Genomic DNA, 25217 nt, shown 5'->3' with positions numbered 1-25217 from the left:
TACTGTATCTGAATGTAACACACAGTACCTTACCAATTCTGTATATCAGTTTCTTGCCAAATCAACAGAACAGTTTAGTATTTAAAGGCCTTATTTTGCAATTCCTTAAAGGACCTGACATTTTGTAAGTATCTTGAGTGGTACTGCTAAAATCAAAAGGTTCAGTCTATGAACACTAATATGCTTGCAACATCTAGTCTTTCTTGTTTTGCTCAACAGATTAGCGAACATTTGTATTAATAACAGTGAGCTTCCCTCATGACAAATCTGAATTTTTGAGCTGTAATATATTACAATTAATATGGTTACTTTGACAACCATTCTGCTTGATTTTACCAAAATGGTTTTGATTTGTCATTTCTACTATTTTTTTTATGCATATGCCATTTTAATTAACATACTCTTGTCTCCTAATTATTTCTTCCAACAAGAAAGAAAGGTTAAAATATGTTTCAAATTACTTTTATTAATTTGCTTTTTGAAAGCATCCAAACAATTTTTCCAAGAAACCAGCATGCTGGAGATAGGCAACAGAAGACAAAAGTGAAGTGGTGCCACAGCACAGCAATCTGCAGTGAAGTTCTAGGCAATGGCCATCTCCTCTGTTTTGTATTTTTTGTTGGTTAGCTGTTTCTTTTTCAGATGTACATTGTTGTCCTGGTAGAAGTCTGCCTGACTGAAGGAGCTTTTCAAAGAGGTTTCCAGATCTCTCATTGAGTTCTTCTATTGATTGTTTTGTATATGTATAATCTTGCAGTGTGTAGATAATTCCCATATAAGCATCTTTTTCAGGTAGATGCATGTGTATTTTTCCAAGTCCCTCTAGCTTATACAAAACTTCAAAATTTTAATCACTTCCTGTAAAGATTACAATGAAATTACTTCTATTTTCATTGTAATTCATCCAACATCACAAACTATCTACAAACTTATAAGTCCCAATGAAAAAGAAATGGGTTTTGACCTCTTGGTTTGTTTATGGGAGTTTTTGTGATTTCTTTTCTTAGTGCATTTTGAGGTAACTGTATAGAGTAATGCTACTGGATTAAGATGTCAACAAAACCATATGCAGGACATCTGGAATAAGATTAATGGGGATTGAGTTGCAATCTGAAGAGTTAACTGTGTTTAGAAGGGCTTCAGTAGTTTCATCTGTATTATCTCCCAGAAGCAACATGCTATATAAATTAAGGGATTAAGTCAGAAGCCTGTTTCCCTCCACAGCAGCAGATCCTTTCGTAGAATGGTACAGGGAGAGAATCTTAATTTTCCTTAATGCGATAGCCATAGAGAGTTTGTTCCCTTTAGTAGTATTGAGTCAGTGTTAATGGCATAATTCAGATGAGATCTGGAGTACAAACATGAAATAAAAACCCACAAATATGTATTATACCCATCCTCCTAAATATTCAGACATTACAACCATTGTTACTAAACTGGTTCACCAGGTCATTTATTTGGAAAGTAACTTATAACTCCCTGACCTTATAAAAATTTATATTCAAATTTTGGTTGTATCAAGGCTAGGTCCCAGTGATCTAATTTGTTATAACCAGGTGTCCTTTCTTCTGAATTTCATGTTTGAACTTGTCTGACACAATCCAGCTATTGTCCACAAAATCATTCCTTTCAACAGCGAATTAAATCTGCAATTTCATGCTACTAAAACTTAGCAGTAGATGCTGAGCAGGCCTCAAATGAGGACATGTATCTCTCTGTTCAAAATGTGCTTTGTTTTGTAATTCTCAGTCTCATCTGTTAGGTACACACACAGTACTACTAAAATGCTGTCTTTACTCTCTGTGCTTATATTTGGCATAAAAAAATTAGTCAGGTGATTTACACCTTCTATGCATATTTCTTGTATATTAGAAATAATAATTTTACTTTTCTGTGCTTTATTTACAGACAGGTGAACAAATTCATGTCAGTTTGCCACTGTCTCAGCAAGTTTCTAATGAAAGCAGGCTCTCTATGTCTGAATCTGTTTCAGAGTTCTTTGATGCACAGGAAGTGCTTTTATCTGCCAGCTCGTCAGAAAATGAGGTAGGCTATGACAGCACACTGCAGCTTTGCTGTTGGACAGATTTAGGTATTGCTACCACTACTGAATTACTTTTTTTTATATAATACTACTTAGAAGATGTAGATAAATAAACATGAGACTACCATCTGACGAGGTGCAGATGTTCCCTGAAGTGTAAAACTGAGTTGAAAGTTATTTGTATCAGTAGCTTATATTCAGAGCATGTCCTTTCTAGTTCCACATAAGGATGACATAGACAGGAACAGTTATGTCTGACTATGCAGTCAACTGAATTTAGATTCTAAAATATTCTTAAAAAAAAACCCAAACAAAAGTCTTCTACTATACACATAATCTCTGTAATGAGAGAAATAGACAAAAAAGTAGTATTTCTGAAAAAATTATTGTTTAAAACAATTCTTAAAACCAGTCCTAACACCAGTGTGATTCTTGTTTTGCAAAATGATAGGTTGATATTTATATAATTTTTTTCTGAAACAGAAGCTGCATTTTATCGTTTGCTTCTTTTTAAAGAGCACAAATTGGACTCTCTCTTCTCACCTTCCATCCCTAGCACATTATGTTGTCAATTTTTTGTTCATCTTTGATCTCACTTGAAGCCACCTTTTGCAAATTTAATATTTGTTTTTGGCTTCATAGTAAGAAAGTCAGAAGCATGAGGAGAATGTAGCATTTGTTTTGACACCTTTAGTGCATCGGCAGTATGGGCTGATTGAAACATCCAGCTGATTTAGTTAAAAGCTCTAATTGAGTAAAGATTATTTCTTTGAATATTTGTGTTTCAGTTTACTATTTTTGTCTAATTTGGCAGTATATTTTATATGTATTTGAGTTAATTGATATTTTATTTATGTTTTAGGCTTCTGATGATGAATCTTATATCAGTGATGTGAGCGACAATATATCTGAGGACAACACCAGTGTTGCAGACAACATTTCTCGGCAAAGTATAGTGTTTCAAAATTTGGAAAATTACATTTGCTATGTTCATATACCAGAATTACTGCATGTCTGTACAAGACCGACTCAGCTGAAAACAGTGAAGTTGGGCTTGCTTGTTCTGGCAATGAACTGGTTCGATGGAGAAGTCTATTTTTCTTAATCTGGTTCTTTCTTATGATAATATTTTTTTCCCTTCCCAGTTCTTAATGGTGAGCTAACAGGAGGTGCATTCAGAAATGGACGGAGAACTTGTCTCCCAGCTCCCAGCCCTGACACCAGTAACATCAATCTGTGGAATATTTTGAGAAATAACATTGGCAAAGATCTTTCCAAAGTATCCATGCCAGTTGAGCTAAATGAACCTCTGAATACCTTGCAACATCTCTGTGAAGAGCTGGAATACAGTGAACTCTTGGACAAGGCTGCTGAAACAGATGATCCTTATGAACGCATGGTAATAAATTTAGTGTAGCACTTCTGTCTGTATTGAAAAGGGAGTTGTTGAATGGAGGTCCAGGCAGGGTCCTCTCTTGCTCTCTCTTAGCAGAACAGACCTGGTCGAAGGTAGAAAAACAGTGTCATGTACAAATTGTAGTTTTAAGGGACTGTTGAAAGACTGAATGAGGCCATGAATAAAAAGAAATTATATCAACAAAAGGAATACAGTTTATGCTAGTTTTGGCTGGGATGCATGGCTTCATTCTCAGGCATGCTTCACTAATCCAGTTTTCAGTCTGGGTAGACTGAGTTGTGTGATACTATATAGTAATGGCATGTACACAAGAATCTCTGCCTATTCTCATGTGCTTGTCTGTATTTTCACAGGTTCTCATAGCTGCTTTTGCAGCGTCAGGCTATGCCTCTACCTACTTTAGAGCAGGAAGCAAGCCATTTAACCCTCTCCTTGGAGAAACTTATGAATGTATTAGAGAAGACAAAGGATTTAGATTTTTCTCAGAGCAGGTAAAACTTTTTTCTAGATAGAAACTCCCATTTAGATTCATATTTTGGTTTCTTCATTTTTATAGAATAATATCATTTTTTATTTCTAGTTAGAATGATTTGCTTTCTTAGCAGTAAATAAATATTGTTAGTATGAGTGAGTTTCATTAAATGCTAGAAGGTATACGTTTTTATAGTAATCGCAAGGAACTGTTTTAATTACAAACATTTAAGTTGTCTCTGTTTTCATAGACACATAGGCTGTGAAGAGTGGGGGCTATTTAGTATTTTCATATTTCAATAGCAGTTGTACTGTCTTAGGAATGAAAATGAAATGTTTTTAACTCAGCCAAACTGTTTTCCAGGTTAGCCACCATCCTCCAATTTCGGCCTGTCACTGTGAATCGAAGAACTTCGTGTTTTGGCAAGGTATACTTTTTTAATTTAAAAGTGTAACTCCTTTTTGATTGTCAAGTAAAAACATTGTCTGTACAAGCTGAGATTTGCGTTTGGAACTTACTCAAAATTTCTCTGCTTATTTTGGAGTAATATTATAAACTAATGCTCTGATTTCACTCCAATTTCTCGTTCTTAAGAGTGAGCAGATGCATTACAACTTCCCTTGTCATTTGCAGTCTGTTTTTACTTTTCTGTTTAAAAGCTTTTTACCAAGGAAGTTACTATTTCTTATAAATGCAAGCAGTTCTTTTTACATATTTGAACAAATAACTCTTTTTTCTTCCTTGTATCTATTGACATATGCCTTTAATTTATATTGAATGTCTTCATGAGGGATTTGACAATAATGTAACACAGACATGATTCCTAGAAGAAAATTAAACTTATCTTTAGTTTTTCTGACCTAATGTAATTTTCTAGTATTCTTTTTCTTTTGTATTATCATGGCAAATTGATACTATCTACTGTCCTATTTTGAACCTGGTGGTCTAGCACAGGTCATCTCTTGTGTCACACTGATCACTGCAAGGGGAAGACTTTGGTCATTTTAGTTTTTTAAATCTTTCACTATTATACTCAGATATCAGGTGGAAAAATAAATTCTGGGGGAAATCAATGGAAATTCTGCCAGTTGGAACCTTGAATGTGACTCTTCCAAAGTAAGCTACTGTCCTCTCTCCTTTTGTTTTCAGTCTTTGCTGGAATCTAATCTGTACTGCCTTGTGAATATGGGGGAAAAGGTATACAGACATCCCATGAATTGTACTGGCGAGGGTTAGTGCCTGGCTCAAATGTCTCCTTAGTGTTCAGGTGGGGTTACTGAAGCATTTTTGAGCCTGAAGATCCATCTCATTTTTTGTAGGAAAAATATGCAAACTCTCTAGAAAGCCATGGAGAGAGGGAGATAGAAATGTTTCAGGAGAGAGAACCCATGTTTTATATGTGCAGTAGTGAACAAGGCTGCTGTATAGGACTGTCAGCAGCTAGCACTGTCCTAAAGCTCTCAGTGTTGCTAAGTGTTCCATCAGAACAACCACTAGTGGCCATATAAGTCCTTTTTTCAAAATGTAGATAAACTAAAGCATGTTCTTCAGATGTTGGCAGAGTAGTGAGAAGTAGTAGTTTCACTGCAGGTAAGACTCTGAAGCTCTGATGGAGAATGTGCTTTGCACAATATAATAATACCCTCATTTTATTCTTGTTTGACATTAGAGATCCTCTGACTTCCTTCCTTTCCTTGATCGTCTTTTCATATTTATTTTGTTCTGTTTGTGATTTATTTATATTGTCAGCTTATAACCTCAATTCAGCCATATGTTGGTCTGTGAGACACCATCCTACCCCTAGAGGAATTGTGGCCAAAGCACTTTACTGTGAGGACAGTGAATATTCCATGCAGGGCTTCAGTGGTTCATAATGTCTTGATTTGGGGTTCATAGCACCATTCTGCAGTTCTCTGCACGGGAGCTTAGGTGAGCTTCTCTAAGGAGGATTAATAATGTACCCAGAAGCAGTACTTCATTACTGTAAGCTACGCAGACATTTATGAGCAATACGGTCTTGTATTTACAATAATGGAGCAATGTTTTACTTTTTTGTCAGTAAAGATCATGATTAATAGATGTTACCAACTAGTTTTTAATCTGTTCTTAGGTACGGAGACTACTATGTCTGGAACAAAGTCACTACTTGCATACATAATATTCTTAGTGGAAGGAGATGGATAGAGCACTATGGAGAGATAACTATCAGAAACACAAAAAGCAGTATTTGTATTTGTAAACTCACATTTGTCAAGGTAACATATGGATCCTAATACATATTCTGTATTTATATAATTACATAATTTAAGCATACATCAGTTTTTGATTTCTTCAGCATTCCTGAAATTCACATTCCACATTTTATCTTATCAGTTTTCATAAATATGTAAATTGTCAAATGAAAATGCTATGTCAAATGGTTTGATTCTGTTCCACTGAATCTTTGATATCAGTGTGTTCCATTGCTGTATAGTTGTGTGCTATACTGTTCCTGGGTTCAGAATAAAAATCAAATGTCAATTTTTTTTATATTACCACAATGAAAACACAAAGTCACTGTGTGCTACTGTGCTGTTTTACTTCTGCCTTTACTAGAATTTGTTGGTCAATATTTTATCTCTTTAGATTAAATAATGCTGCTTTGGTTCATAGTATTTTAATATCGAGGCAACGACCATATATAAAAATAGAACTCTGTATAGCTATGTTATCATTTATTACTATCAATTATTTTCCCTAAAAATAAGTCTGTCTTCATATTGCAACAAAAGACATCTATACCATCGCAGTGTTAGCAATGGAGTGTTGCCATAACTCTGAAATCTGTGTTTTGATTGATGTTCTGAGAATGGGCAACTGGCTCTTAGATGAAGGTGTAAGAAATAAATGTGTCTAAGAAAAGCAAAACAGAGAAGAGAAATAGAAAGAAACAAATAACAAATAATATTGGCTGAATATCTTCCTTGCTGCAAGCAGTAGTGCGTGGCACCCATCAGAGGATTTCCTTACAGGTACGAGTATTTCTTCATATAGGAAGAGGAGAGTTAGCTGGCTCTGACTGGCAAAGTGTCATTTTCACAGAATTATGTGGGATTTGGGTTATTGAATGGCAACGTAGTTCCCAGATGTGCAGATAATTTAAATCCTTTTATGCCAAAACCATGTAGAAAATTATTCAGGGTTTCTCATATATTAAATCAATTAATATTTAGATCATCTGACTTTCGCATTTTGGTAGTCTTGGTTCGCAGTGAGCTCTTCCAATACAAAATTTGGACAGTGGGTGCCATGTAGCAAGATTCATGCAGTATGTGTATTGGTACAATGGGTAGCGTGAAAAAGAGCATGAACTAGTAATTTTTGCTTAAACTTGCAGGTGAACTACTGGAATTCAAATGTAAATGAGGTCCAGGGTGTTGTGATAGATCAAGAAGGGAAAGTGGTTCATCGTCTCTTTGGAAAGTGGCATGAAGGCCTTTACTGTGGAGTTGCACCTTCAGCCAAATGCATATGGAGGCCAGGTAGGAAGCTCATAAGAAACTCCAGCAGGTGTTGTGGGGTAAACCTAGACTATGTAAAGCTGTTTTAGCCTTCACTTTAAGTACACAAAATACCGCTAGAGAAATTACAATTCCTGGCTAGACAAATAAACAAGAACTTACATGACTTTAAAATAATGGTAAACGAAAGTGTTCTTACAGGGCATAATCTTCTACATCACAGTCTGACTCCAGGTCAGACTGGATTCTTAGGGTCAACATAAGAATAAAATTAAGAAAAAAAACGGGTGTCTGGGCTGGCCAGTCTGCCTTCTCACAGAGAGTAAGGTAACTCACTTGGATTCAACAAATACGAGTTTGAGTTTGTTGTCTTTATTAGTTTTATTAGCTTAAAGAACTGGTCATCAGAGATGGTAAGCGCATATGGTTTTAAGATCTAATTTCAACTTCCTTACTGCTTGCTTACAGGTGCTGAGGTTGAATGCATCATCCTTTGCATCTGTATCTTTTGTACGTGAATGTATCTTTCATACATGCATTATCCAGGAACTGTCACTATTCTTAGTATTTTGAATCCTGCTCTGTATCTGTAGTATTTTGAGCCCTGCTTTGCACCCTGCTCTGCAATGTCTGCTTTGACTGCTGATAGTGCAGTAAGGTGTTGGACAGTGGAATCACTCTGTGAGTGAGCAGTAAGTTCCAAAATTAACTCTAAAGATCAGTTAAGGTCAGGTTTTAGACAGATATTTGTTAAGCCCACTTTCTGGGGAACAACAAATTATTTTTAACTTGAAAATCTTGAAAACATTAATTTTTATTTTAAAAGAAGTGAAAATCATAAAATTTTTAGTCTATTAACATGTAATTACAACCTCTGCAGATAAGCAGTTGAAATTAATATTTAGTGAATTTTGTTCCACCTAGTTTTGATGCTTTTTAATTGTAAGAGTAAAATATATTATTTTTTTCTGTTAAAATTTAATAAAGAAAGGAATCTCTTGCATATTTAGAGTTATAGCTTAAAAAGCTTTTTTTCTTTCTCTTATATGCATACAGGCTCAATGCCAACCAATTATGAACGTTATTATGGCTTCACAAGGTTTGCTATTGAGCTAAATGAATTAGATCCTTTATTGAAAGATCTTCTTCCTGCAACAGATGCCCGCTTCAGGCCAGATCAAAGGCAAGAACGCTTATTTATACACTTAATATTTGGTGGGCTTAAGGCTGGGTTTGGCTGAGTCTGGAATTTTGTCTGTGTCTTCACTGCAGTCTGAATTAAGCTTTGGAGAATTCTGCTAGTAGAGAAGACAGTATTGCAATCAAATTTCTGCTTTACCCAGTTGAGTTAAAGTAGAAAGCTTCTTCTGTAGTGCAATCTTGGGGCAGATTTCTCCTAACAAGCTGAAAGACAGGCTCTGAATGTCATGCCCTCCTGCTATGAATGGAAGCAACACTAATTCCCTCCAAGTTCTCAGTTCATAGTACTTTAGCATTTGTGATATGCTGAAGTTACTGAAGAAAGTGTATGCCTTAGGCTATAGGTCAGGCACATGTAGCTGGGAAGTCACATCTCAGACTAGATCCGAAAGTAGGTACAACACAGACAGCAGACTTGGCTTCTGCTTGCCTTTTGTGGTGATTGGTGCTAAAAAAATCCCTTGTAGTTGACACCGAATGATTGCTATAGGGCCTGCTGTTATTCCTACAGGCTTCTGGAGGAAGGAAATATAGAAGCAGCAGCATCTGAGAAACAAAGAATAGAGGAACTTCAGAGAGCTCGGAGGCGGTACATGGAAGAAAATGGCATCGAATATGTACCCAAATTTTTTAAGTGAGTCTATTTACTTGAGTGATAAGTCTCTGTTTTCCATAGTGTAACTGGACAAAGTACTACAAGAGTTACCACCAACCTAGTCTGTTAATCATGAAACCTTGGAAAGTTGCAGTTTCAAGAAACATAATTAGATACCTGATCTCTGCATGAAGCATTTTTTACATAGTTTAAAGCTTCATAATGGAAAGATCACTTTCTCTCAATGGACAACAGCTATACAAGCCAAATGAACCCCTTGACCAATGTTTTTGAACTTTGAAGTGGCATAGAAGTAAAATATTGAAATCTCAGATTTACCTAGGTTATTTTTTTAAGTCATTGCATAAACCAAGTAATGTGTGGCCTGAACGACAACATAGAACATATATATGTCTAAAATGTATATATATAAATGTGTGTGTATACACTTAAAGTTTATTTTTGAGGGAAGAGCTTTTTTGCCTATTGGTTTTTCATTAAGCATTCTTCTGAAACAAGGGATAGTCATACCAAATAGCCTGATATTTAGCATGGGGAATCAAAAGTGAAAAGACTGAATGTGCTTGATGCAGTGGTAGTATAATGTGAGCAAAATACAGGGGAGACAAAAAAAAATAAATGGTAAAAGGCTTACATTCTGCAAGCTACATCTATTGAATGATTCCCTGCACATAATCAGAATCTGTAATGGCCAAAGAGGTTTTATATGGCTCTAAGACCTGTTCGCACATATCAGACAACAGGTTTGCAATCTGTTTGCAGACTGTTTTTTCCATCTTCCACTTTTGATATAAGTAGAGGTTGATTTTTGGTTTTAAACCCCTGACTGTTCTTGTGTCCTTTAGAAATATAAAATCGTCTTTAATATTGGTTAGATCAGAGAGGTGTGAAATTTGATTTTACATTGCATAAGAGTAGAGATCTATGGTCAAAACTTTTTTCCCTCTCTTTTTTTTTTTTTTCCCTTTCTACAGAAAAGTTATTGACGCTAATCAAAGAGAAGCCTGGGTTACCAATGAAACCTACTGGGAACTGCGAAAGGATCCTGGCTTTAGTAAAGTAGACATTCCCGTACTCTGGTAAACTGAGAATGTAGATCTAGTAAACATATCACTCTGAAGAAAAAAAAATAACTATGCACAATATGTTTCTTATAGCTAAGCGTGGTTTGTGGGTCTACGGAAAAAAAGTATCATACACATTTATATTCATCTTTATAATGGACTTTTGAAAGTGCATTAGACCAGGCCCCTGACCACTTCTGGATCTTTTTAATTTTGCAGCAGCCATTTAAAAAGAAAAAAAAAGGAACAAAAACCTTTTAAAGTTTCATATGCTGAAAATTCAGAACAAAAGAAGCAGATGAGTTATCCAAAGTCACTCAGAAGAGGTGGTAAGCGCAAGACTGCAATCGGTGCTTTAAACAGACATTAAGAGTAATACACTTTAAATTAAAAAAAAAAAAAAGGAAGAAAAAGAGAAAAACATCCATTTTGTTTCAACTATTTTTGTTAAAAACTCTTGAGTCACAACACTGACATTTCTGGCTTCAGGTTAGTCCTTTGATGTGATGTGCTTGGACTGGCCTTTGTCAAAAAGATATGCTTTTCTGGAAGCTGTTCCCATTCATATGCCATTGTTCATGCCTTAACAAAATATGAAGATGTACAGTAAGTAATTTTAAAATATCTATGCTTAGGCTTATGTGAAGGGCAGATTTTTAAAGCATTAGAATTTTATCATAATAAAAATATTGGACGAGCTGCATTATTTAAAATCAAAAGACAACCAAACATCTAAATGTATTTCAGAGGAATGAGATTTACTGTACATGCTTTAGCTTTGGGATGCTGACTGTATAATCAGACTTAAAAGAAACTCGTAGCTGGTTGAATTTGAGACAATTTTGCTAAATTCGTATGAATTGCTAGTCAGAAACTTCGTATTCTAAAATGACTGATGCTGAGATGCAGTCATCACTTTTAGCACTGGCTGGACATAGACGTCACAGTTAATCTCATTTTCCCATTACTGTTTACACAATTAGAAATCCCTGAAGCTTTGCAACAGTGTTAAAAGCACAGAAGGATTTCATGGGAAGGTCTGTGGCTTCTCTCCAGAAGCTGGATAGTACTCTAAATGCAACTGTTTTCTGCTACACACACTGTTTACTTTCCTGGCTCTGTTTTTTCCCCATCCACTTTTCTTATCTAAATTTATATTTGAGCGTATGGCAGAGGTTTCCAAGTGTTGTAGCTAACAACTACTACTTGTTTTACCAAAATAACTTTTGTGCAAAATTATACTTTACATTCTTCCATAAAGTGGTTCTATATTTTTTGATTAAGAACCAAGTCTCTTACATGTTGCTAAGATTCAGTTAATACAAGTGGGAGAAGGCTTGGCACTTTCTATTTGAAAATCTCTGAATGTTAAAAGTAGGAGGGCAGATTTTAATAGAAGGAAAAATTTATTAGATAAAAACTACATTCCATACAGTATGATCTAGTCTTCCATTTATACATGTATTATATATCCTGCCATCGATGATAGGTTAGATTTCGTGCATATACAGTGTATTTCTTTCTGCCCATACACAGCATACCTAGTGCACACAGATTTTTCTATTTAAGATTGATTCCAGTACTGAGACCTAAAATAAAATTACTAGATAAGTATGTGATCCTACCAGCAGAGCTGCTTGATCACCGTGGATCACCACACATGCCCAGCTCTCAGCATGCTTCTTCATTTTGCAAGGTCAGCTCCCTATACAACTCAGATTACTTTGGTTGTTTAATTTAGTTCTCCCTGTTGATTATATGACAAAATAACTAGCAGGGCAACTAGCTACTGATCAGTTCCAATGTCTTCATGCAGTTCTGTTAACAGAAAGAATTATGAAAACCGAAAGAAAATATTGAGTAGGCTTTTTAAGAATTTTGAATGCTGATGAATTGCTTATCAATATTTGGTATAAAAAAAGCTATGTGTAGATGAATAGGACTTCTTCCAAAGAAAACTTTAAATTATTCAAAGAATGCTATCTTTTCCTTTCCTAGTTGAACCTAGTCTGATTTATTAATTTTTTTATTTCTGCAATTGTTATTATAAGAAAATGAAAATATATCAAAGTTTGTTTTTTTAAGTAATATTTGGTTAACTTCATCCTATCTGCTTTAATAACATTACTATGAATCAAATTTGCACATTGTGCCCAAAATAGCAATTAATTATTCTGTGTTGCTTTCTTTAAAACCAACTCTATTAAACTCTTGTCCACCTCTTGCTCCAGTCTTTGTGTGCAGTTCACTGTGATAATAGGAAGCATTATGTGTGTATGACTGCAAGTACATTTGAGGGACAGAACTGCATGTCCTCAAATTTTTAATTTAAATACAGAAAGAAGGTCATTAGTTTAACAGTGTTCCGGTAGTGCTTTGTGAATGGCATTATTTGCAATGCAGACTGAAACTTGGTGAACAGTGGAGATACTATCACTGAATTATTTTTTACATTTGGCATGCCATCTCATCCTCCTGATTTAATGTCATCTGTGAACTAGTTAGCATGTAGCCTTGTGTCCTTGTCTGGGTCACTAGTGAGATGTTGATTGACGTGGGCCCCAAAATTGATCCCTGCAGGGCCATCCTTGTTGCTGGCTGCCAGCGGGGCATAAAACATTAAGTGCCCTTCAAGCCTGGGCATTTAGACAGTTTTCAGCCCATATCTCTTCATTCGTCCAGGCAGTATTTCCTTTTGGAAGGCATGAAAAATACTATCCAACTCAGTAGATTTAATTGCTATAGGTTTGGTAGGTGATGAAAATCTGTGTAATCATTTGGCATTTAAAACCTTTTAAGCAATTTAAGACGTACTAACTTTCACTTCAAAGACATATCCTTTACTTTTTCCCCTGTGTTTTCTCAAAACACTTATTTCTGTACAAAATACACAACTTTCATGCTTTTATTTCATAATAATAAGTTGTACTTTCAATTAATATTTTAAAAGTGTACCCTAATTTCCTCCCTGTTCTGGAACTGTGGATATGATTGGTAATAATAGCTATTTTTGTTGAATGTAATGTCTTACAAAGACTTAAATAGCTTCATTCTTATTTTAGATCAGTATTAACAAGGTGGTAGATTTTTTGGCATATTGAAATTGTTATCTCATTGGGAGAGACTATTTGAATATGAGTTGATTTTCATACAGTATCACTGTGATTAAAAAGTCATCTAGATATCCATTCTAATTTTAGACAGATGTAAGTTGCATGAAATAAACTTGTTTATATTTAGCTTTAAAAGTGCAATTCCCACTATAGTATCTTTTAATCTCACAAATAACAATACCCTTTTTTTTTTTCTCATTTTGAACTTCTGACTCCGAATGATGTTGTATGGCATCTCTGGGTTTTATTTGAATAGCACATGCCAGGAATATGTCAAGTATTACACTGCATATACATGGTACAGTTTTGAAAGATATTATCCTTAATTCCCTACTGAGCGCTGTCAGCGTTTTATGGAAGCAAATTACACAAACTTTAGGGCACACTAGGAGCCAGTGGTAGTTCTGCCCTCATGGGCACCTGGTGAGGAATTTGCATTTGGGCTGTGTCCATGTTCTCTGTTTGCAATGGAGGTCACATAATTTTCTCACCTCTCACCAGTGGAGCCCAGCACAAAGCCAGTCTTGCATTGAGTTTGTCTCAAAAAATCTGAATTTTCAGAAATACCCTAAAGGAAGGGAACGGAGGTTCATTTGCAGTTGCACAATAATCAGGAGGGCTGAATGTACCAATTCTCTTTATTTTGCTAAAGTTGCTTTCACTGGCAGAGCTATTTTAGTATAGGGAAGGTTTGTGTGGTCTCTTTGTTTTACAGAATTTTAAACATTGTCTGGTGCAACAATAAACAGTAGCTATTTAACATGCCATTGACTGCAGTTGTAATCTGAGGAATTAATACTTTTAGATGTCATTACTAATAATAGAAGTGCATAATGAAAGTAAGAGACTTTTTCAGATTAAATCCACCTGGAAGGAAAGTGTATTTGTATTCATATGCTAAAATTACAGTAGGGGTTAAGTTAGAGAGTTTGGCTCACCTGGTGGAATAAGATTAATATTGGCAAAATTGTGTAAGAAACACTGGAATGGCTTTACTGGTAGCTGTGTGTTATGCACAGACCTGGGAGAAAGCTAACAAATTTTACTATGTCATAACTGCTTACCTTGGCAGCTACTGGGGTGAAAAATACTATCTTGTTTTTTCTTTCTGTCATTAAGTATTAGTCATCAAAACTGTATAAAACTTGAATTTCCTCTTTAGTAAATATATTGATAGAAGTCGAGATATATTTAGTATAAAAAGTAGTATAATTTTCTACTTTACCATGCATGGTTACTTTTATGATAATTCTGATATCACTCAGTATTTTCATTAAGAAAGGTCTTTTTTTCTTATTCTTTTTTTCTTTTCTTCTTTTTTTTTTAACAGAAGAATCTAGACTAAGTACGTTAATAAAGGTTTAATTAGAGCAGTGACTGGAACCTAGGAGAATGTTGCAAATCTGAGTAAAGTCAGAGAAATGGCTTATTTACAGCAATTTACTTTATTTTTGTATTATATATTGTAAGGAGTCTACTTACGAAAGCAAATGCATTATTTGCTTTTTAAACTAGGGTATGTAAAGTATTTTCATTCATTGGCTTGGTGTAAACTATGTATTTCTTTCACTAAACTAAAAAGCCTCTTTATAAGAGGACTTTTATATGGTCTCTTGCAAGTTTAAAAAGTGATATTGTTGTACTTGTGTTTTATATACCAACCTTCTCCTTTGTCAAATTTTGTGGCATTATAAACCCCTCATATCTTTGATTTTTTTTTTTATCTTCCTTACAATCTTTGACAAACCTCAGAAAAGAAAGGGAAGAGATGACAATGGAGAATGGTGAAACTAGTCACAGAAGCTGTCCATGTGAGATGTAAGAAAATGGAAAGTTTTCTAACTTCTGCAAATTAAAATGTCATCAGAGCTGTTGAATCCATTTCAGGCAGGTTATCTTAATACCATTTTTCTTTCCACTGATCCATGACAGCATGAAAAACGGAAGATTGGTGACATTTGCTCAGAATTAATGTGAAGTTGAAGGGAAGTTCTTATTCCTTTTATAAATAAAAAATGACTGTAGCCAGCATTTGGCTGAAGGTGTCTTGGTAGTGTGGACAAAGAGAGTTACATATTTTATAAATAGGGAAACCATAAAGTCTGAATATGTAATCAGCAGTTTGTAATATAGTCTTTCTGACCTATGAATAATTCATTTAAGTATGGTAAAGCTACTTATTGGTACTCCTGGAGCAATGATTCAAATGTCTCCTGTGAAACACTAAAACATATTTCCATGTTAACTGCTACTTTTAATGGTCTGCATTGATGAAAGGGGGATATCTTACACCAGTGTATAATGTTGCCGGCCCAGAACATTAGGCATGCAAAATGGGAAGAGGTGAGGAAATCCCTTCAAAAACTCAGAAGTGGGTAACTTATCTGAGTATCAAAATGATGTGCTATACAAGAGCAGCACACACACTGGGAAATATTCAACCAAAACTGTTGTTCTTCACTGAGATACTTGCTCCTTGTGCCAGTTGGTGCAGCCACACATGCAACGTCTTTTTCTGAAGTAGCATCACTTCCTAGGATTGCGCTTGTGTCCCAGTGATTGATTTGTCAGGTCCACCAAGAACAATCAGTGTTAGAGTCAGGACTGCAAACTCAGATTTCTTGTCTATTAGTCCTGTGCTGAATGCTCTCTCTTTCTTTGTTAAATTCACCTGAACAAGGAATATTATGGTAACATTAACATAGTTAATGCAAGGTTAATCCTCAGTATTTTCCAGGCAAAAGAAAATTCAGGATAGCTCATTTAACTGTGTGGAAGAACCACATGTGAGATCTTCTATTATCCTTGTATTTGCTTAATATTTTTTAAAATATTTTGAGAGTGGATCACAATAAATATATTAAAATCACTTTGTCACCTGTCTTGAAATCAACCGTGAAAATTGTCACTACAATTCAAAGTTAGAAAATAGGTCTATTTGGTTCTTAAAATAAGTGTTACTGATATTCTTTAGTGGTTGAGATATAGTATAACAAATTCAGATCACAGTAAATTTTGTTGTCAGATAAGTCTCACAGAAGACCTGACTGAGCAGAAAAATAAGTGCCGATGAGTGTATTTTGGTATGCAGGCATAAATGCAAAATGACAACTTCTACCTTAGTCAAGCTTTCACTCTAATTAGCAAAGACACTGGTTTTGTTCCTTTGTAATTATTTATAAACTACTTGTTCTATCCTCACTGAGAATGAATCACATGTGAAGTTTGAGTTTTAAAAATTAAACCGCGTTTGGAACTCTGCAGACATAAAGAGTGGTGCTTCTGTCTTGCACCTAATGCTCATGTCTTGCTAAATCTCCAGCTCGCAGGGTGGACTAGTAAAATTTCATCCTTGGACCAAAAAAAAAAAATATTTTCCAGTGGGATTCTTCTTTCTATATTGATTTGTGTCTAAGTTACTTACTATAAAATAAGTAAGAAATCAAGCTGCTACTGGCTGATGTCTGAGGTAATTTTCTTCCTCAAAATGCATAGCAAACTACTTGTTCTTCATCTCTTACTGCTAGATTGTCTGAAGAGGATACTTTTATTTAGTATGTAAAAAGCCATCATAAAATTAAACTACTGTGGTATCCAGAGAGATTATTATGATAGTTCTATGTTAGGATATTAGGTATATTTTCTTTGTTGTAACCAGTAGCAAGACTCTGGGTCTGTATCTACATTTCTCTGTATAATTAACTCTTTTGTGATTTGTGATTTCTTAGTACTTCAGTAGCAAAGAATTTTGTATTTTCTCTCACTTTTAAACAAAGTTCATTTAAATTTGGAATAATGTCACACTTTTTTGGTGTGATTGGATCCCATGCGCACGTCTATGAAATGTAGTAAATGTTAGCATTTTTTACCTTGCTCAGATTATGAGAATGCCACTAGAAGAGTAAGGTTTATATTAGTTGTCATTTTTACATTGCCTTACTGAGCTTCTTTGCTTTTAACAGCCTTTCAGATGGGAAACAGCCCTGTGCCAATTCTTTAGCAGGCTAAAATGTCAGAATCTAAATAGCTAGAAGAGCATTCTTTGCTGATTGCCCATGTCCCTGTGCCCATTCTGAAAAAAATCCCAAATCTGTTGATTCCTTGTACCCCTCTTCACATAGCATACTTGTAAAAGGAGATTCTCAAAGTCTTTCCACTGTGGTTATGCTATTATGTCAGCAAGAAAGGGATACAGAAACTTGCTTTGTGGTTTTAAGATGAATTTAAAGGCAAATAGTTGCTTTCTAGAAGCATAACATATAGAACCAGTGCTACTTTTCAGTACTGGGTAGACAGTATCTGTTTTAGAGGGAAACTGTAATGAGACTGTAATGAGAAAGGGTCTGAGTTTTAGATGCACCAGATAAAATTTTTTCTGTTGTTTGAAAGCAATAGAAAAGGGTTACTTAAGGGAAAGAAAGACATTGAGAAGTATTTATGTACCCAGCCACCCAAATGTTGCAGAAGGCATTATTTTTGAGCACTGTAATACTAAGCCTCACCTGCAGCACCCTTAATTTTATGCTCAAAAGTTTGCTGTGGACTTACATAAAGAGATGAAGAAGAATAGGATACGGGGAAAAAAAAACAGTACCATGATTTCTAAATAGTCAATAGAATATTGATTTGCAAATATTTGTAGTGAAAATTATATAAGCTACTTATAGTATCGCAATTTTCAAAAGCATAAATTTAGTCCTTCATAGTGCATTCAGTAATTTAACATTAAAAAATATTGTTGATTGATCTTCATTGATTTCTTGCAAATGCATTCATCCGTGCTTGACTATTCACAAGTTTGGGACGTCTTCAGGATGATTCTTCTTTACATCACATCTTATTCTGATTCCAGATATGGGCTGTAATTGTACCTGTGAAAACCATTTTATTGCTTATGGTTACTATACATCAGTAGCTGAGGAATAATACAGAAAGAATATTATTTGCATATTCCAAATCTATGGACTTATTTCACTGTAAGAGTTAATCAGCAGTGCACATCAGGTTTTTCCTGCTTCATCTGCTTGGTCTCCGATGTTGCACAGGCATCAATACTTACTTAGTATGAACATTGCAGTTTAAATCGGTTTAAAAGATGTAGATGCTTAAGTTCAAATAAAAATGCTCAACAATGACATTCCTAGGAAAAATATATAGCTGGTTACCTGGTTACACCAGGCTTTATATTAGTTGATTTTTAGTTCCTACATGCTTGAACAAATGAGCACTTACACAGACAAGGCTTGAACTGCTGTTGGTACTCCATTCTCCATTGAACTCAGTGAGCTTCCAGGTGAGTGGATGATGTAGCTGCCCAAATCTATTTCGGCTGTAGGCCTAATGTGCTGTCAAGCCTAGGTATTCAACTAGATGCACTTAAGCTTAATTTTGAACATGTGCACCGAGTTGTGAAAGATAAAATGTGTGAAATTCAGTTGGTTTGACTGCTTGCCACTCAGAGCAGTAGATTTGACTTTCCTTTGACTCGCTTGCATTTTGGAACCTTATTCTGGAGCTTGTAGTATTTAAAAACAAGTTAACTTCATGCTTCTGCAAAGCTCAGTTAGGTATGACATTTGGAAGAAAGAACAGTGCATTAAAACCATAACAATTCATCATATTACGTCTCACTCTGGCAAGCTTAATTGTAAGAATATTTGCAGTCCCTTTTTCTGGTTTCCCTTTACTTTCCCCACGATGGTCCCAGGCCAGAGTTGAGAGCTGCTAGTACTGTATGCCAGTCAAAAAAAGGAGTCTGATCTTTCTGATTTGTGGAAAAGGGAGTGGCTGACTAAGAGCACACTTCTAATCTCAGCCCAGAAAAGCATGAATGTGAGAAAGTGCCTCTTCCGTCTAGGCTTTAGCACATAAACAGAATTGCTTTTTTTGGTATATTGAGTTCTCTGGCTACTTCTGAGATTGAACGTAGCCAGAAGGAAACAGTTAAAATAACAGTTTTAAGTTTCCAGCTGCAACACTTTGTGTGTGTCTTCGCACTTATATGTTGGTTTTGAACGTACTGTTGTAGTAATCCAGAGAGCAGAAGAGGCCTCACACTGACTACCTCTCATGCAATAAAAACCAAGCTCATTCAATATTTAGTGTTGACTACAGTCAAGCATCCTTTGGCCACATGATTCAGGGAGGTGGTAGTGGGGGGGAATAGTAAACAAAAAGTAATAATTAAGACTTTATTCCAGTGATGTATGTGGTATACACAATACCCATAATACCAAGTCCAGCTGAAGGAGGTCCTACCTCTTCTGGTAGGAAATAAAAAGTGAACTTGGCTATGCTATAGTTTTTGTTGTGCTCTAAAATGTAACGAAAGATGTCATCTGTTTCCTTTAGGGTAAGTCAGATTTACCAGGACATTATGTCCAAAACACACACACAATTTTAGTTTTTGAGGAAACATGACGCTCTTTTACCTGTTGCAATGTAATTGGATAATGCATGTACAAATGACTTGTGTAGCCTGCCAATGAATGTTGCTAATGCCTTACCAAAAAAAGAAAAAAAAAGATAAAGCATATTTTTTGTATTTTTTTTCCTCAGAGGCAAATCCAAACAATGCTAGATTTGGGAAACTGTTTACTGAAAAGCATTTTCTAATAGATCTCTGAAGAAGTGCAATTGTATAATTATTATTGTTCAGTGCATACAGTACATTGTCTCCATCACTCTGTACACTGCTGCTATTAGTGCTTGTTCTAATAAATCTCAATGTACACTGTTTAAACTGCTGTCATCCGTGTTCTGATTTATTAACATAACATTGAGAATATGGTTCTTAAATGAACTATTTGTAACTAGTTAAGTGAACTGACTGTTAATTGTAAAATTCTTAATTTATATTGTACAGATTGATTTTGAAGAGGTGGGTGATAGTGGCAGCAACGGCACTGAAACACTGGCTTCTCAATAGCATCCCTGTTCCTTTCTAACCTTTTTCCACTGCAGGAATATTTTAATAAAACTTTTCCCATGTGATTCTCTGCACAGTTTCCTTTAGATCTGTTTGGGATCTATCAACTGCAGTATCAAAGAAGGTAATTTTCTTTTTGGCAGTTTCTGGTTTTATCTTCATGCTACAACTGGTAAGAACCTTTTTGTTTTTTATTTTTTTTCACTTCATCTTGCTCTCTGTAATTAAAGGGAGCTTGAGTATGCTCCCCAAGTTTTCTGAGAGGGTGTAGGAAAAACAGTTCCTGATGTTCTCTAATAGAATTGAAAAAGAGGTGTGGAAATTAAAAAAAAAATTGACACCCACCCCTTCTGGCATCTTGGAAAAATAACAGTATGGCATTTTTCCATTGTGTGTTCTTGTCAGTTGTTCAACCCTTAAATTTACTTAAAATGAAAACGTAATAAAAAACAAGAATTTGGTTGGGAGGAGAAATTAAGATTTTTGTTATTTCTTGGCATTGTAAAAAGAACAAGTGTTCAAACAGTCTGGAATGCTGCCTGAGTGGAAGCAATTGCAAAGGAAAGGAAAAGCTTTTTTCATGAATGGCAGTGCTTTCTCTCTTGTGTCAGAGTACACATCTGATCTCGTCCAAACCGATGCTCTGAGACAGGTGGCACACTGAGAACATATTCCCTGTTAAACAATTCTATGAGCAAAATTCAGCTCTGCTTTCACATTTTTGTAGTTGAGATCTGTACTTTGCCTCTGAATGCTTTGCAAAACAAATCTAACAGTTTTGGATGACTGTGACTCAGCAAAATTTCCATGTGTGAGTGAAGTGTGAAAAGCTCTATATCATTACTTAATTGATTAAAAAAAGATCAACACAACAAACCTTTAGGAATAGAGTGCAAGAGGCCTGTAAGGCAGCACTAGCAACCTGACAACTAATTTAGTACCAAAACTATTACTTTAAGTATGAAAGTAAATTACATATTTAAATTTAATCTAACCAAGAGACAGATGATACTTCTTCGTAACCACAAACATGTAGGCGCTGTGGTGTGGTGAAGTGAGACAGTGTGGGAAGCTGTTGACAAGATTTCATCCTGACTCAGCTAAAGGAGTTGCCCACAGAAAGCTGTTCCAAGTTTCACTGCTGGTACAAAAATCTGTTCTGATGTGATGATACACAACATTTTTGTACAGCAAACATATCAAGCTACATGGTTCTCCAAGTCCTTATGATCTCATTAAATATTTAAGCTGGCCTAAATGTTAAAGAAACCTACAAGTATGCAATATTGACTTTTCCTGCACCACAATATGCAGAATTATTTTCCGGGTAAGTAATTATTACTAAATCAAATTAAAAGAAACTAAACTGAAATATTATTCAAACCCAGGTACTCTAATTTTACTGAGTGGTGAGTCTAATTTTACTCAAGGGCAGCAAATGTCTTGTATTAAGACTGTACTTTTTATTTCTGAAAGGTATATCTAAGATGTAACTTAGGCAGAGTACGTAGAAGACAGGCTAGGTTATATATCCCATATTTATATCCCAAGTGCATATTAATAATGATATATTAAATTCAGAGCAAATTAATGAAGTGTACATAAATGCATGCTACAGATATGAATCTGCTGTTAAGATGGTTTTTTACCTGTGATTAGACTACACTAGGTTACATTTGTAATTACAAAGAAAACCTCCAAATTAAAATCAGGTGTGTAGTTGCTTTTTCTCACTGGTGACTGTCTGGCTATATTTCCTTCAGTAAAGAAAAGAAACTAATTACTAGCTCAAATTTCATGATTACTCCAGGTTTCCTGAGCAGGTTTTTTGATAAGTCAATGGAGAAAAAAAATATAATTAAACATTCCCAAAAGGTTACATTTGTTAGTCTGCAAGTGGACTGCAAGTGGACTACAAGTTCTGGTAAAGGCATTGAGATATTTTTTTTTAACTGATAAAATTTAAGGTGTCAGTTCTCTCTTAAGTTTCTCCTTAAGTAGGTAATTTTAGAGAGCCTGGAATTATATTTAGCTGTCAAAGAAACTGAAGTGATATAACTGATATAGCACAAGAGCACATCCATTTTTCAGTTCTAGTTCAAGAGTAAAATGCTGATCAGCTGATCTAGTACAACAATATTGATCAGGCTACTTTTTATGTTTGGTGACAAGAATATTTTATGTCAGCTGTCTGTTAAAATGCTTAGTATCTGGAAACTGCTCAAGTATATTATTTTATGCCTACATGTGTGAAAAAAAAATTGGGAAACCAGATGAGGAAATATTCTTATATCAGGAAGAAAAACAGGCTGAATAAGCATAGAGGTGATTATGAAAGAGAATACTGAATTCTTGCATGCCCTAAAAACACCTACTTCATTTTGTCTGTTTATAAATACTCTGTATCCAAAGATCTGAGAGTACTCTATAATAATAGTCAATTCTTTCAGTATCCTTTCCTGGGAAGTGATGTATTACCACAGCCACATGCGATAGGTTTCATAGACTGGTTAATTGCCCAGTATCATAGAACAGCTAATGTCAGTGACAAAAATAAATGCAGTTCAAGCCTGCTTTTCAGATTAAAATGTGAGGAGAAGAAGCTAGGAACAAGATATATCTGTGACTGAAGGAAGTATTATATAGAGCTAAGTGTTTCAGCGCCCATCAGACAGATTAGTATGGGCAATGTAGACAAATCCTTTGTTCTGTAACCTTTCTTCAGATATCGTGGCACAGCAGCATCTACAGTTCTGCACCCTCATACAGGTGGATGTGCAAGCCCACAAGGCTTTTCTCTCACACAGACTCACCCACTGACAGATGCTGGAAAAAAAGGATTAGTTGTTTGGGCAGCATTCTCCAAAGGAAAGGAAGCATTAAACCTACTTCAGGTCGCACTGGTTTGTTTGTTTCCGGATTCGTCTTCACAAGCTAATAACACTAGATGATGAAATTAGCTTTGTTGTATGCTGTAATGTTTATGTAACAAATGACCACTTCTTTTGGCTGAAAGATGGGCCTGCTTCTCATAGGTAGTAAGTATACTATCTCAGCACATCTGTCCCTGGAGGACTACTTTTGCATTTCTTTTTAGTATATGGTTCACAGCTAAGACATCCGTCTGCCCATTAGAAGTATTGCCAATAATACTGGGGCAATTACAAAGAAGCAAAAGCTGGGATATTTCATTCCCTCTAAAGATGGACACATGAAACACAGATCTGCAGTAATCTGCACATCCATGAACAAAGGTCTGAAACCTGAAAGGTAAGTCTGTGGAAGAGCATATAAAACAGTCACCAGAATGTGTGTTCCTTTGTTGCATTTGTGTTTCCTTTTATAATCAACGTGGCTCTAGTGAGAAGGCACTGAAGTGGTACAAAGGAAGCAACTGTGCAGCACATACCAAGTCGACAGATGTTGCTTGTATAAAGGTGAAAGAGGGGCAAGGTCAGCCAATAGACATAGAGAAACCAGTTGAACTCCACATCTTGTAGCCTTTCACTGATGTAACGCTTACAATGCAGTGCAGTTTTAAATGCTTTGGTTGTGTATGTAGCACGGACTATGAGTATGTATTATCATAGTTTATTTTGTAGCAGAGAGTAGAAGGAGGTTCCAATAGTTTGCTTGAGCTGTAAACTGGAAGTGATGTATAAGAAGCAAAGTGATAGCAAGTGTGTGCTGCATGTCTTTCAAATGGACTGTTTAATGTGACCTTGAAAATAGTTTAGAACACCCCTAAAGTTTGTTTTAGATATCTGTATAGAAAAAGATGACAGCATTTCCTGGACCTTTTAAATTTTTTTTCAAGTTCGTTCTGTTTTGTGAAGTAACTGTTCACACACAAAAGTCTCATAAACACAGAGGTCCATTAAAATACATACCTCTAGAAGCTTCTTATTCAAATTTTCTCCTGACACTACAAAGAGTAGTGGAATATTCAAAAGGATATGGCTCCACAAGAATTAAAACATACTTTAAATGTGGGGAATTTAAAACATTTACAACTGGGCTTCTGCAAAAAATTAAAATATGCCACTGCTAATTCAACTGTTCCCCTATACTGCATAATGAAAATATAATTCAGGAACTAATTTAAAATTTTCACTGCACTTGCACTATACTAGAAAAAAATCCAACATGGAACTATCTCTGCTGAAGCTAAGTCTGCTGAAAACCACCTTCTTGCTTTAACTTACTTTCCTTCCCACAGTGATCTCTGAATGCCATAATGCTTTGTGAACAGCAGTCACTGCGAGCAGTGTGCCAAGTGACATCAGTATCCCAGCAAACTGCAAGATCAGGAGTTCAGCATGGCAGTGGTAGTGCCCTCGTACCCAGGAACTTGGTATGGGAACTGGCTGGTTTTGCTTATACTAGAGAATCTATAGGCATACTCCACCCTAAAAAAATAAAATATAATAAGGACCATATTTTGTGCCATAAATTGTTACCACCTGAATATTTAACAGGATCTATATTGCACAGACCCTGTCTTTCTAGGGAAATACGCCATATGCTGGAAAGTTGTGGAATTTTGCAAGTGATTTTTTTTCAGTAGCATTTTCTTTTGCTGGTTTTTATATGTTAAATTCTTGCACTTGTTCTTTGGCAGAGATCTGTAGGTAAACGTAAAACAGTTCAAAGGCAATTCAGCAAGGAGGTCTGGCAACCAATAATATCTTTTTGTACATTAAGAAGATATTAAACAAATTACCAGTATAATTTGGTACAGATTGTGGGTTCAATCCTTTCAAGTGAAACACTAATTCAGTTTATCCAATCAGTTAACACTTAAGATTTCTTTTCTCCCTTCAGCTGACTGGTTAATCATACTAATTTTATTATGTGGTTGAC

The 25217-nt window shown here is 35.4% G+C and overlaps 1 protein-coding gene across 5 annotated transcripts in view; it reads left to right on the top strand.

Annotated features, from left to right (window-relative positions):
• Nucleotides 1-20168, top strand: part of OSBPL6 (oxysterol binding protein like 6) — a 96223-nt gene extending 76055 nt beyond the window's left edge. For all 5 annotated transcript variants that reach the window (XM_017838255.1, XM_017838247.1, XM_017838222.1 and 2 more), the window contains 11 exons: nt 1909-2046; nt 2907-2994; nt 3190-3443; nt 3815-3952; nt 4297-4360; nt 4971-5049; nt 6044-6188; nt 7310-7454; nt 8490-8616; nt 9145-9267; nt 10224-20168. In XM_017838255.1, coding sequence (XP_017693744.1) covers nt 1909-2046; nt 2907-2994; nt 3190-3443; nt 3815-3952; nt 4297-4360; nt 4971-5049; nt 6044-6188; nt 7310-7454; nt 8490-8616; nt 9145-9267; nt 10224-10332 — 1410 coding nt within the window. In that variant the 3' untranslated portion in view covers nt 10333-20168. The remainder of the gene's footprint in view (nt 1-1908; nt 2047-2906; nt 2995-3189; nt 3444-3814; nt 3953-4296; nt 4361-4970; nt 5050-6043; nt 6189-7309; nt 7455-8489; nt 8617-9144; nt 9268-10223) is intronic.
• Nucleotides 20169-25217: the final 5049 nt, after the last annotated feature.

This window comes from Lepidothrix coronata, unplaced genomic scaffold, assembly GCF_001604755.1.
Source record: "Lepidothrix coronata isolate B3197 unplaced genomic scaffold, Lepidothrix_coronata-1.0 Scaffold7, whole genome shotgun sequence".
Taxonomy (NCBI): domain Eukaryota; kingdom Metazoa; phylum Chordata; class Aves; order Passeriformes; family Pipridae; genus Lepidothrix; species Lepidothrix coronata.
Note: the sequence above shows the minus strand (reverse complement) of the source record. Positions and strands in the feature narration are given on the sequence as shown.